The sequence below is a fragment of the Electrona antarctica genome (genome assembly GCF_951216825.1).
Source record: "Electrona antarctica genome assembly, contig: scaffold_228, whole genome shotgun sequence".
Lineage (NCBI taxonomy): Eukaryota > Metazoa > Chordata > Actinopteri > Myctophiformes > Myctophidae > Electrona > Electrona antarctica.
Window position 1 is genome coordinate 206576 of NW_027637353.1, and position 15925 is coordinate 222500.

Consider the following 15925-nt stretch of genomic DNA (forward strand, 5'->3'; position numbering starts at 1 on the left):
CTAAATACTATAACATGAGGAAATTGTTACTGGATTCAGTGTGGTTACAAGTGGAACCACAATGGTCAAACTTGTCTGACACAATAAACAAATTGATTAGTTCAGAGACAAGTGAACCAATGGCATCAAATGCATTAGATAGAGCTCTCAATGTTTTGAATTTAATATTACAGGACACCAAATCCTTAATAAGTCCGAAAAGGTCAATTCAAATGCTCTCTGACTATAAAAAGCTTGTCCGAGGAAGAGACAGGCTTAACCTGCAAGCCGCTCAGGCTGACCACGATCTAGGGCCAATAAAAATAGGGTCACTAACACGAAAGCAGGTCACAGCAGCGGAGCAGAAGGTCGGCGAGGTCAAGGAAGACTACACCAGAGACATCACCTCCGGACGAGCGGGGGAGGAAACGGACGGAAGGCGACAGACGCCTGACCGCACTCTCACCCCAACAGATGACGTCACCCAGCGAGCCCCAGGGGGGCTCGCCACTACGTCAGCGGAGGACAACCAAGCTCCCCCCAAAGCGACACCAGAACAGCAGGGAACCTGCTGTGTCCTACCAGAAGACTACGCCAGGTCAGCAGCACCGGAGGAGCATGAAGCCTGCGGTGGCCACACAGTGGACACCAGCCGGGCGCCCTCAACAGCCGTGCAAGCGACGGGCCCAGTGTCCGACGTGGGAAATGAGGCGCCGACAGCCACTACGTCAGTGCGCATCGACCAGGCGCGTCCCAACACGGTGCCACGAGGCCCAGCGGAGCCGGCACCTGACGCCAAGTCAGCAGAACCAGCACCGGAGGCCAGGGTGAGTCCAAAGGAAGAAACCACCCAGCGAGCTGCCGGGGCCAGCACAGCGCACGCTACAGAAACTGCCAGGCAGCGACCAAACACGGCGCGAGGCCTCGCAGAGATGGCGTCCGTCGCGGGAGACAACAGGATGTCGACCGCCATGAAACAGTGGTGCACGCCACAGCAAGCCCCACCCACAGCCACACCGCATGGAAGCTGGGGAAAGCTGTACAAGGCGCTCTCCATCCCAAGCCCAGCCATCGGTAAGGTCACAATAAAACCTGCCGATGGCACCGATCAGGGCAGAGGGAAAGTTAAAATGAAAAGATGCAGTCAATGCAAATTACGTCATGAATGAATGACGGATGCGTGTGCACCAATCCCCCCCCCCCAACACCAGCAGGCCCAAAAAAGATGGCCGCCAGGAAGAATGTTGACAATTGGGGGAGCACCACACACACACACACACACACACACCCCCCCCCCCCCCCCCTAACACATGGAGGGGGGCCAGGCCACCAGGCTGACAAAGTAACTTGTCCAGCAAAACGAAGTGGGACCCATTGCAAAATGTCAGTAAGAGACAATGAGAAATCTGTGTTGTGTTTTTAAACAGTTGTGTGATTTGTTTAACAAAATTAACAGGTACCAAAAAAAAAATCTCCGGTTGACGAGTACAAGCCAAAAAGTGTAAAAAGTAACTCATAAGTCCTGGGGTAAATTAATGTTTGGTTATACCATGTTAACTCTTCCTTTCCAGCAAGGGAAAAGCCTGGGTGGAAGGTGTGAATCGTGTCACTTGCCACACACAAACTGACAGCCCATGTCAATGACAGGGACAAAATAGTGTGTAGTAACACTTTTGAAATGTAATGACTTTGTTAAATTGCAGGCCAGTTTGAAATAATTGCCTAAAAAATCCTGAAGGTAATAAAAGTGCCATGCTAAATTACACATTAGTTACTAAACACACAAAATCCAAGGGCTTTTACGAAAAGGACAGTAAAGTAAACCAGAACCCTTGTGTGAAATCTTATCTCCAATCTGCTCAGGACCAAGCAAGTTTATGAGGGGTAATAAATGGCAGGAACCAACCTGCTTCTAAAATGTAACAAATTAAGTAGTGATCCACGAAGATATCACAAGTCAAGGTATTTGATTGAACAAAGTGGAATCAAATTAAACAGAATTACAAGTAAGGAAACAAACAGGAACCTTAGAATGAGTAACTAATTCTGAAAAGATGAAACAAAGAACAATATTATAATTCCTTAACCAGTCAGTTCAAAGGCATGTTAAGCTAATATAGTATAACTACTCCAAAGTCAATGTCTATTCCAGCCTCTGATTCCAAGCAAGCTGAAATGTCATTTGATTCAGGGGTGATTATGGAAGCTAGAATTTCATAGTTCCCATTTTCCTCCTGGCTTTCAACCAGGTGAAAATGGCTTTGTGTTTATCAAACCCCCCCCCCTCGGCAGATAATCAATGTGTCGAAAACCAAACCCTTTATAAACGAAATGAGTGTTTGAAGAACCTCTTAATAAGTTTATGAATAGGTTCTTGCGGGGGGTGTGGAAATATCCATGATATTGGTCAATAATGAAGGTACTATCCCAGAGTTGACTCAAGTTAACAGGAAGGTGTGAAATGTGACACCTCCGCCTCCCAAGGGAAGAGAGAGGAAGCCAGTGCCAAAACCACTAGTAAGTTCCACCAGCAAACTGCTTCTAAACAGCCAGACCTCATGGCTACAGTAAACCTCACAGCAGGGTGCTCCGGCCATGTGCTAGCACATGGCAGGTAATACTTCCTGGTTTTAAACCAATAGTAAGGTTGGCTATAAACCAACCACAGGAAGGAGCCAGCAGCCAATGATGCCAAGTTGGTACGGAACCGCCCACAGGGCGGGCTCCACTGAACAGAGATTTTATAAACCCTGGGTGGGGCTCTAGCAGTCAGATTCCAAGCCAACTAAGAAGAATCCAACCTCATGTAACCACATGGACATGATGAAAAACAACTCACATTAGACCAATGGTAATTATTGATACAATGCAAACTATTAATAATCAATGAATAATGTGTTATCCATGTATTGTAACCTGCCTGTAATTGACAAATGCTATGTGTATCTCTGTCTTATCTGTAACAGGTTTTTTACCTAAACGTAACTAAACGTAACTAAACCTAACTAAACGAACCTAACTAACTAGCTAAAACTAACTAAACGTCTAACCTAAACGGGGTTAAAACTAACCCTTAAACCAATCCTAAATAAGCTAGTTCATGTGTTTAAATGTATGTTTGTTAAACGACAATAAAAACTATAAAAGACACAGAGTTATATTATTTAGACAGTTTGAGTAAAGACATACTCTATGTGCAGTTGTGGCCTTTCAGTAGGCGTAGCTATGGACCATGATGCTATCATCTTAGCAAGTTAAATCGTGGATAGCTATAAATCTGAACACTGTACTACATACAAACAGAGCTACATACTGTACTACATACAAACAGAGCTACATACTGTACTACATACAAACAGAGCTACATACTGTACTACATACTGTACTACATACTGTACTACATACTGTACTACATACTGTACTACATACAAACAGAGCTACATACTGTACTACATACTGTACTACATACTGTACTACATACAAACAGAGCTACATACTGTACTACATACTGTACTACATACTGTACTACATACAAACAGAGCTACATACTGTACTACATACAAACAGAGCTACATACTGTACTACATACTGTACTACATACTGTACTACATACAAACAGAGCTACATACTGTACTACATACTGTACTACATACTGTACTACATACAAACAGAGCTACATACTGTACTACATACAAACAGAGCTACATACTGTACTACATACTGTACTACATACAAACAGAGCTACATACTGTACTACATACAAACAGAGCTACATACTGTACTACATACAAACAGAGCTACATACTGTACTACATACTGTACTACATGCTGTACTACATACAAACAGAGCTACATACTGTACTACATACTGTACTACATACAAACAGAGCTACATACTGTACTACATACTGTACTACATACTGTACTACATACTGTACTACATACAAACAGAGCTACATACTGTACTACATACTGTACTACATACTGTACTACATACTGTACTACATACTGTACTACATACTGTACTACATACAAACAGAGCTACATACTGTACTACATACAAACAGAGCTACATACTGTACTACATACTGTACTACATACTGTACTACATACAAACAGAGCTACATACTGTACTACATACTGTACTACATACTGTACTACATACTGTACTACATACTGTACTACATACAAACAGAGCTACATACTGTACTACATACTGTACTACATACTGTACTACATACAAACAGAGCTACATACTGTACTACATACAAACAGAGCTACATACTGTACTACATACTGTACTACATACAAACAGAGCTACATACTGTACTACATACTGTACTACATACAAACAGAGCTACATACTGTACTACATACAAACAGAGCTACATACTGTACTACATACTGTACTACATACTGTACTACATACTGTACTACATACAAACAGAGCTACATACTGTACTACATACAAACAGAGCTACATACTGTACTACATACTGTACTACATACAAACAGAGCTACATACTGTACTACATACAAACAGAGCTACATACTGTACTACATACTGTACTACATACTGTACTACATACTGTACTACATACTGTACTACATACTGTACTACATACAAACAGAGCTACATACTGTACTACATACAAACAGAGCTACATACTGTACTACATACAAACAGAGCTACATACTGTACTACATACTGTACTACATACTGTACTACATACAAACAGAGCTACATACTGTACTACATACAAACAGAGCTACATACTGTACTACATACTGTACTACATACAAACAGAGCTACATACTGTACTACATACAAACAGAGCTACATACTGTACTACATACTGTACTACATACTGTACTACATACTGTACTACATACAAACAGAGCTACATACTGTACTACATACAAACAGAGCTACATACTGTACTACATACTGTACTACATACAAACAGAGCTACATACTGTACTACATACTGTACTACATACAAACAGAGCTACATACTGTACTACATACTGTACTACATACAAACAGAGCTACATACTGTACTACATAAAAACAGAGCTACATACTGTACTACATACAAACAGAGCTACATACTGTACTACATACTGTACTACATACTGTACTACATACAAACAGAGCTACATACTGTACTACATACTGTACTACATACTGTACTACATACTGTACTACATACAAACAGAGCTACATACTGTACTACATACTGTACTACATACTGTACTACATACTGTACTACATACAAACAGAGCTACATACTGTACTACATACTGTACTACATACTGTACTACATACAAACAGAGCTACATACTGTACTACATACAAACAGAGCTACATACTGTACTACATACTGTACTACATACAAACAGAGCTACATACTGTACTACATACAAACAGAGCTACATACTGTACTACATACAAACAGAGCTACATACTGTACTACATACTGTACTACATGCTGTACTACATACAAACAGAGCTACATACTGTACTACATACTGTACTACATACAAACAGAGCTACATACTGTACTACATACTGTACTACATACAAACAGAGCTACATACTGTACTACATACAAACAGAGCTACATACTGTACTACATACTGTACTACATGCTGTACTACATACAAACAGAGCTACATACTGTACTACATACTGTACTACATACTGTACTACATACTGTACTACATACAAACAGAGCTACATACTGTACTACATACTGTACTACATACTGTACTACATACTGTACTACATACAAACAGAGCTACATACTGTACTACATACTGTACTACATACAAACAGAGCTACATACTGTACTACATACTGTACTACATACTGTACTACATACAAACAGAGCTACATACTGTACTACATACTGTACTACATACTGTACTACATACAAACAGAGCTACATACTGTACTACATACTGTACTACATACTGTACTACATACTGTACTACATACAAACAGAGCTACATACTGTACTACATACTGTACTACATACTGTACTACATACTGTACTACATACAAACAGAGCTACATACTGTACTACATACTGTACTACATACAAACAGAGCTACATACTGTACTACATACTGTACTACATACTGTACTACATACTGTACTACATACAAACAGAGCTACATACTGTACTACATACTGTACTACATACTGTACTACATACAAACAGAGCTACATACTGTACTACATACAAACAGAGCTACATACTGTACTACATACTGTACTACATACAAACAGAGCTACATACTGTACTACATACAAACAGAGCTACATACTGTACTACATACAAACAGAGCTACATACTGTACTACATACTGTACTACATGCTGTACTACATACAAACAGAGCTACATACTGTACTACATACTGTACTACATACAAACAGAGCTACATACTGTACTACATACTGTACTACATACAAACAGAGCTACATACTGTACTACATACAAACAGAGCTACATACTGTACTACATACTGTACTACATGCTGTACTACATACAAACAGAGCTACATACTGTACTACATACTGTACTACATACTGTACTACATACTGTACTACATACAAACAGAGCTACATACTGTACTACATACTGTACTACATACTGTACTACATACTGTACTACATACAAACAGAGCTACATACTGTACTACATACTGTACTACATACAAACAGAGCTACATACTGTACTACATACTGTACTACATACTGTACTACATACTGTACTACATACAAACAGAGCTACATACTGTACTACATACTGTACTACATACTGTACTACATACAAACAGAGCTACATACTGTACTACATACTGTACTACATACAAACAGAGCTACATACTGTACTACATACTGTACTACATACAAACAGAGCTACATACTGTACTACATACTGTACTACATACTGTACTACATACAAACAGAGCTACATACTGTACTACATACTGTACTACATACAAACAGAGCTACATACTGTACTACATACTGTACTACATACTGTACTACATACTGTACTACATACAAACAGAGCTACATACTGTACTACATACTGTACTACATACTGTACTACATACAAACAGAGCTACATACTGTACTACATACAAACAGAGCTACATACTGTACTACATACTGTACTACATACTGTACTACATACTGTACTACATACTGTACTACATACAAACAGAGCTACATACTGTACTACATACAAACAGAGCTACATACTGTACTACATACAAACAGAGCTACATACTGTACTACATACTGTACTACATACTGTACTACATACAAACAGAGCTACATACTGTACTACATACAAACAGAGCTACATACTGTACTACATACTGTACTACATACTGTACTACATACTGTACTACATACAAACAGAGCTACATACTGTACTACATACAAACAGAGCTACATACTGTACTACATACTGTACTACATACTGTACTACATACTGTACTACATACAAACAGAGCTACATACTGTACTACATACTGTACTACATACTGTACTACATACTGTACTACATACAAACAGAGCTACATACTGTACTACATACAAACAGAGCTACATACTGTACTACATACTGTACTACATACTGTACTACATACTGTACTACATACTGTACTACATACAAACAGAGCTACATACTGTACTACATACAAACAGAGCTACATACTGTACTACATACAAACAGAGCTACATACTGTACTACATACTGTACTACATACTGTACTACATACAAACAGAGCTACATACTGTACTACATACAAACAGAGCTACATACTGTACTACATACAAACAGAGCTACATACTGTACTACATACTGTACTACATACTGTACTACATACAAACAGAGCTACATACTGTACTACATACAAACAGAGCTACATACTGTACTACATACTGTACTACATACTGTACTACATACTGTACTACATACTGTACTACATACAAACAGAGCTACATACTGTACTACATACTGTACTACATACTGTACTACATACTGTACTACATACAAACAGAGCTACATACTGTACTACATACTGTACTACATACTGTACTACATACTGTACTACATACAAACAGAGCTACATACTGTACTACATACAAACAGAGCTACATACTGTACTACATACTGTACTACATACTGTACTACATACTGTACTACATACTGTACTACATACTGTACTACATACAAACAGAGCTACATACTGTACTACATACAAACAGAGCTACATACTGTACTACATACAAACAGAGCTACATACTGTACTACATACTGTACTACATACTGTACTACATACAAACAGAGCTACATACTGTACTACATACAAACAGAGCTACATACTGTACTACATACAAACAGAGCTACATACTGTACTACATACTGTACTACATACTGTACTACATACTGTACTACATACAAACAGAGCTACATACTGTACTACATACTGTACTACATACTGTACTACATACTGTACTACATACAAACAGAGCTACATACTGTACTACATACAAACAGAGCTACATACTGTACTACATACTGTACTACATACTGTACTACATACTGTACTACATACTGTACTACATACTGTACTACATACAAACAGAGCTACATACTGTACTACATACAAACAGAGCTACATACTGTACTACATACAAACAGAGCTACATACTGTACTACATACTGTACTACATACTGTACTACATACAAACAGAGCTACATACTGTACTACATACAAACAGAGCTACATACTGTACTACATACTGTACTACATACTGTACTACATACAAACAGAGCTACATACTGTACTACATGCTGTACTACATACTGTACTACATACTGTACTACATACAAACAGAGCTACATACTGTACTACATGCTGTACTACATACTGTACTACATACTGTACTACATACAAACAGAGCTACATACTGTACTACATACAAACAGAGCTACATACTGTACTACATACAAACAGAGCTACATACTGTACTACATGCTGTACTACATACTGTACTACATACAAACAGAGCTACATACTGTACTACATACTGTACTACATACTGTACTACATACAAACAGAGCTACATACTGTACTACATACAAACAGAGCTACATACTGTACTACATACTGTACTACATACTGTACTACATACAAACAGAGCTACATACTGTACTACATACAAACAGAGCTACATACTGTACTACATACTGTACTACATACTGTACTACATACTGTACTACATACAAACAGAGCTACATACTGTACTACATACAAACAGAGCTACATACTGTACTACATACTGTACTACATACTGTACTACATACTGTACTACATACTGTACTACATACTGTACTACATACTGTACTACATACTGTACTACATACAAACAGAGCTACATACTGTACTACATACTGTACTACATACTGTACTACATACTGTACTACATACTGTACTACATACTGTACTACATACTGTACTACATACAAACAGAGCTACATACTGTACTACATACAAACAGAGCTACATACTGTACTACATACTGTACTACATACTGTACTACATACTGTACTACATACTGTACTACATACTGTACTACATACAAACAGAGCTACATACTGTACTACATACAAACAGAGCTACATACTGTACTACATACTGTACTACATACTGTACTACATACTGTACTACATACTGTACTACATACTGTACTACATACTGTACTACATACTGTACTACATACTGTACTACATACAAACAGAGCTACATACTGTACTACATACTGTACTACATACTGTACTACATACTGTACTACATACTGTACTACATACTGTACTACATACTGTACTACATACAAACAGAGCTACATACTGTACTACATACTGTACTACATACTGTACTACATACTGTACTACATACTGTACTACATACTGTACTACATACTGTACTACATACAAACAGAGCTACATACTGTACTACATACTGTACTACATACTGTACTACATACTGTACTACATACTGTACTACATACTGTACTACATACTGTACTACATACTGTACTACATACTGTACTACATACTGTACTACATACAAACAGAGCTACATACTGTACTACATACAAACAGAGCTACATACTGTACTACATACTGTACTACATACTGTACTACATACTGTACTACATACTGTACTACATACTGTACTACATACTGTACTACATACTGTACTACATACTGTACTACATACAAACAGAGCTACATACTGTACTACATACTGTACTACATACTGTACTACATACTGTACTACATACAAACAGAGCTACATACTGTACTACATACAAACAGAGCTACATACTGTACTACATACTGTACTACATACTGTACTACATACTGTACTACATACTGTACTACATACTGTACTACATACAAACAGAGCTACATACTGTACTACATACAAACAGAGCTACATACTGTACTACATACAAACAGAGCTACATACTGTACTACATACTGTACTACATACTGTACTACATACAAACAGAGCTACATACTGTACTACATACAAACAGAGCTACATACTGTACTACATACTGTACTACATACTGTACTACATACAAACAGAGCTACATACTGTACTACATGCTGTACTACATACTGTACTACATACTGTACTACATACAAACAGAGCTACATACTGTACTACATGCTGTACTACATACTGTACTACATACTGTACTACATACAAACAGAGCTACATACTGTACTACATACAAACAGAGCTACATACTGTACTACATACAAACAGAGCTACATACTGTACTACATGCTGTACTACATACTGTACTACATACAAACAGAGCTACATACTGTACTACATACTGTACTACATACAAACAGAGCTACATACTGTACTACATACTGTACTACATGCTGTACTACATACAAACAGAGCTACATACTGTACTACATACAAACAGAGCTACATACTGTACTACATGCTGTACTACATACTGTACTACATACTGTACTACATACTGTACTACATACAAACAGAGCTACATACTGTACTACATACAAACAGAGCTACATACTGTACTACATACAAACAGAGCTACATACTGTACTACATACTGTACTACATACAAACAGAGCTACATACTGTACTACATACAAACAGAGCTACATACTGTACTACATGCTGTACTACATACTGTACTACATACAAACAGAGCTACATACTGTACTACATACTGTACTACATACTGTACTACATACAAACAGAGCTACATACTGTACTACATGCTGTACTACATACTGTACTACATACTGTACTACATACTGTACTACATACTGTACTACATACTGTACTACATACTGTACTACATACAAACAGAGCTACATACTGTACTACATGCTGTACTACATACTGTACTACATACAAACAGAGCTACATACTGTACTACATACTGTACTACATACAAACAGAGCTACATACTGTACTACATACTGTACTACATACAAACAGAGCTACATACTGTACTACATACAAACAGAGCTACATACTGTACTACATACTGTACTACATACTGTACTACATACAAACATAGCTACATACTGTACTACATACTGTACTACATACAAACAGAGCTACATACTGTACTACATACTGTACTACATACAAACAGAGCTACATACTGTACTACATACTGTACTACATACAAACAGAGCTACATACTGTACTACATACAAACAGAGCTACATACTGTACTACATACTGTACTACATACAAACAGAGCTACATACTGTACTACATACAAACAGAGCTACATACTGTACTACATACTGTACTACATACTGTACTACATACAAACATAGCTACATACTGTACTACATACTGTACTACATACAAACAGAGCTACATACTGTACTACATACAAACAGAGCTACATACTGTACTACATACTGTACTACATACTGTACTACATACAAACAGAGCTACATACTGTACTACATACAAACAGAGCTACATACTGTACTACATACTGTACTACATACTGTACTACATACTGTACTACATACAAACAGAGCTACATACTGTACTACATACTGTACTACATACAAACAGAGCTACATACTGTACTACATACAAACAGAGCTACATACTGTACTACATACTGTACTACATACTGTACTACATACAAACAGAGCTACATACTGTACTACATACTGTACTACATACTGTACTACATACAAACAGAGCTACATACTGTACTACATACTGTACTACATACTGTACTACATACAAACAGAGCTACATACTGTACTACATACAAACAGAGCTACATACTGTACTACATACTGTACTACATACTGTACTACATACAAACAGAGCTACATACTGTACTACATACAAACAGAGCTACATACTGTACTACATACTGTACTACATACTGTACTACATACAAACAGAGCTACATACTGTACTACATACTGTACTACATACTGTACTACATACTGTACTACATACTGTACTACATACAAACAGAGCTACATACTGTACTACATACTGTACTACATACAAACAGAGCTACATACTGTACTACATACTGTACTACATACTGTACTACATACAAACAGAGCTACATACTGTACTACATACTGTACTACATACAAACAGAGCTACATACTGTACTACATACTGTACTACATACAAACAGAGCTACATACTGTACTACATACAAACAGAGCTACATACTGTGCAATTTGACCAACCAGAGATGATGTGGAACAAACTTCCAGAAAATTGCAGCTCTGATACGGTTTGCCTTGTAGGTTTTGTAAACAAAGATATAAATCATTATCTTCCTATAAAGGAAGACCGACACGTCTGACAGACAAGTCTGTCTGTCTGTCTGTCTGTCTGTCTGTCTAACATATTAACAGACGTTGGTTAGACATACTAACCTTAGAGAAGGCGTGTCGTATGAAGGTCTCCACTATATGTTCTCTCTGATCGCGGCTCAGAGCTTCCTTCAACAGCTCTCTCTCTCTCATCTCTCGAACCCGGACGTCCTGACCCGGGTCGTCCTCTGGACACAAGCGCTGGACAAGCTCCGCCCTCTTGTCCTCGTCCTCGAAGAACAACACCTTGGGGGGGGGGGGGGGAAGGGGGGGGGGATGACGACAGCAAAGGTCCAACTTAAAAAACATCAATACATCCTATTGTATATTAAACACAACTTTGTTCACGTAATGAGAAGCTATTCCACTATGACGCGCGGACGGTTTTGGACGTCATCCTGGACGCTAAAGCAATAGCGATCTACGGCGAGGTCCATCCTTGCTCTAGAAAACGCCCAACGTTCCAACATCGCGATCGCCGGATAATCAGAAATGACCTCCGACCATCGGCGATCTGTTCAAAACCACGGACATCACCGTAGTTTAGATCTGTTCAAAACCACGGACAGCACCGTAGTTTAGATCTGTTTAAAACCACGGACTGCACCGTAGTTTAGATCTGTTCAAAACCACGGACAGCACCATAGTTTAGATCTGTTCAAAACCACGGACAGCACCGTAGTTTAGATCTGTTCAAAACCACGGACAGCACCGTAGTTTAGATCTGTTCAAAACCACGGACAGCACCGTAGATTAGATCTGTTCAAAACCACGGACAGCACCGTAGTTTAGATCTGTTCAAAACCACGGACAGCACCGTAGTTTAGATCTGTTCAACACCACGGACAGCACCGTAGTTTAGATCTGTTCAACACCACGGACAGCAGTGGGTGGGGGGGTCGTGCGGTCACAGTGCAGACGAGGCCCTAGCAACCGTAGCGGTGGGGGGGGGGGGGGGGGGTCCCAGCAACCGGATCGCTTCCAAAAATGTAAAATAGTGAGGCAATCTTATATCGATATTTAACGCCTTAGGACGAGTATACTCGTAATGAGCACCTCGTGTAATTAATTAACACCCTGAGTGCTCAGGACGGAGTTCTCCGCCCTATCAGTTCCTAGGCACCCTAGCTGATCTAGGCATCGGCGGGACGGCGCTGAAGTGGTTCTCCTCCTACCTCTCTGACCGGACTTACCAGGTTTCTTGGAAAGGTTTGCTATCATTCCCCCGCACCCTCCAAACTGGGGTCCCACAGGGATCTGTACTTGGTCCCCTCCTCTTCTCACTGTACACTAAATCCCTTGGCACCATCATCTCTGCTCACAATATATCCTATCACTGCTATGCCGATGACACACAACTGTTTCTATCCTTCCCCCCCTCTGCCACCCAGGTAGAAGAACGCATCACTGCATGCCTGGCTGACATCTCACAGTGGATGTCTTCCAACCACCTCAAGCTGAACCCAGACAAGACTGAGCTTCTGTTCTTCCCAGCTAAGTCCTGCCCTATGCGGGAGCTAACTATCTCCGTAGACAACGCCCTGGTAAAGTCTGTCCCGACAGCCAGGAACCTTGGTGTTGTCCTGGACAGTCAGCTCTCGTTCAAAACACACATCACAGCTGTTCCTGTAGGTTTACACTCTACAACATACGACGAATTAGACCGTTCCTCACCCAGGAGTCAGCCCAGCTCCTAATCCAGACAACAGTCTTGTCAAAACTTGACTATTGTAACTCCCTCCTTACTGGCCTACCGGCATGTGCACTTAAGCCCCTCCAACTGATCCAAAATGCCGCAGCCCGCTTGGTCTTCAACCAGCCAAAATTCTCACACGTCACCCCCCTTCTCCGCTCCCTCCATTGGCTCCCGGTCGCTGCCCGCACAGAATACAAAACTCTGATGCTGGCATTCAAAGCAACCAAAGGCATGGCCCCCCCATATCTCACAAGTATGATCGTACCCTACAAACCCTCCCGCGCACTCAGATCAGCCAACGCAGGGAAGCTGGAGGTACCTTCACTAAAAACGCCGGGACAACGCTCCACACGTCCCAAACTCTTCTCCCTTCTGGCTCCAAAACTATGGAATGCACTTCCCATCACAGTCAGAACTGCAGCCTCACTCCAAATCTTCCGCCGTAGTCTGAAAACCCACCTCTTCAGACTCCACCATGGCCCGTAGCACTTGCCCTAGCCTAGCCGCTTAGATAGCACCTTATGTAGACTTAGATAGTATTTTAAACAGACTTATAGCTTGTTACGTAGGCAGCTCTAGAAATGCACTTTATGTAGTCATAGCACTTTATACTAGAATTGCACTTTATGTAGTCATAGCACTTTATAGTACACATGTATAATATATTATATAGTATAGTATGTATAGTTTACATAGATACTCCACTGTTACGTTCTTAGTCTACGCATGATTCATGATAACTACTTTTTATATATGTGATGTATGCCATGCTTTTGTTATTGCTTAATGTAAGTCGCTCTGGATTAAGAGCGTCTGCTAAATGCCTAAATTGTAAATTGTATCAGTTACTAACGCCCAGCGCTCAGGACGGAGTTCTCCTCCCTATCAGATACTAACGCCCAGCGCTCAGGACGGAGTTCTCCTCCCTATCAGATACTAACGCCCAGCGTTCAGGACGGAGTTCTCTCCCCTATCAGTTACTAACGCCCAGCGCTCAGGACGGAGTTCTCTCCCCTATCAGTTACTAACGCCCAGCGCTCAGGACGGAGTTCTCCTCCCTATCAGATACTAACGCCCAGCGCTCAGGACGGAGTTCTCCTCCCTATCAGATACTAACGCCCAGCGCTCAGGACGGAGTTCTCTCCCCTATCAGTTACTAACACCCAGCGCTCAGGACGGAGTTCTCCTCCCTATCAGATACTAACGCCCAGCGTTCAGGACGGAGTTCTCTCCCCTATCAGTTACTAACACCCAGCGCTCAGGACGGAGTTCTCCTCCCTATCAGAT

The 15925-nt window shown here is 40.0% G+C and overlaps 1 protein-coding gene across 1 annotated transcript in view; it reads right to left on the reverse strand.

The window, feature by feature from the left end:
- LOC306918979 (dual oxidase 1-like) overlaps positions 1 to 13188 on the reverse strand; it is a gene marked incomplete at its 5' end in the record, with an annotated part of 62076 nt that extends 48888 nt beyond the window's left edge. The window contains one exon of the mRNA XM_079531815.1: positions 13006 to 13188. Coding sequence (XP_079387941.1) covers positions 13006 to 13188 — 183 coding nt within the window. The remainder of the gene's footprint in view (positions 1 to 13005) is intronic.
- Between the last annotated feature and the right edge of the window lie 2737 nt (positions 13189 to 15925).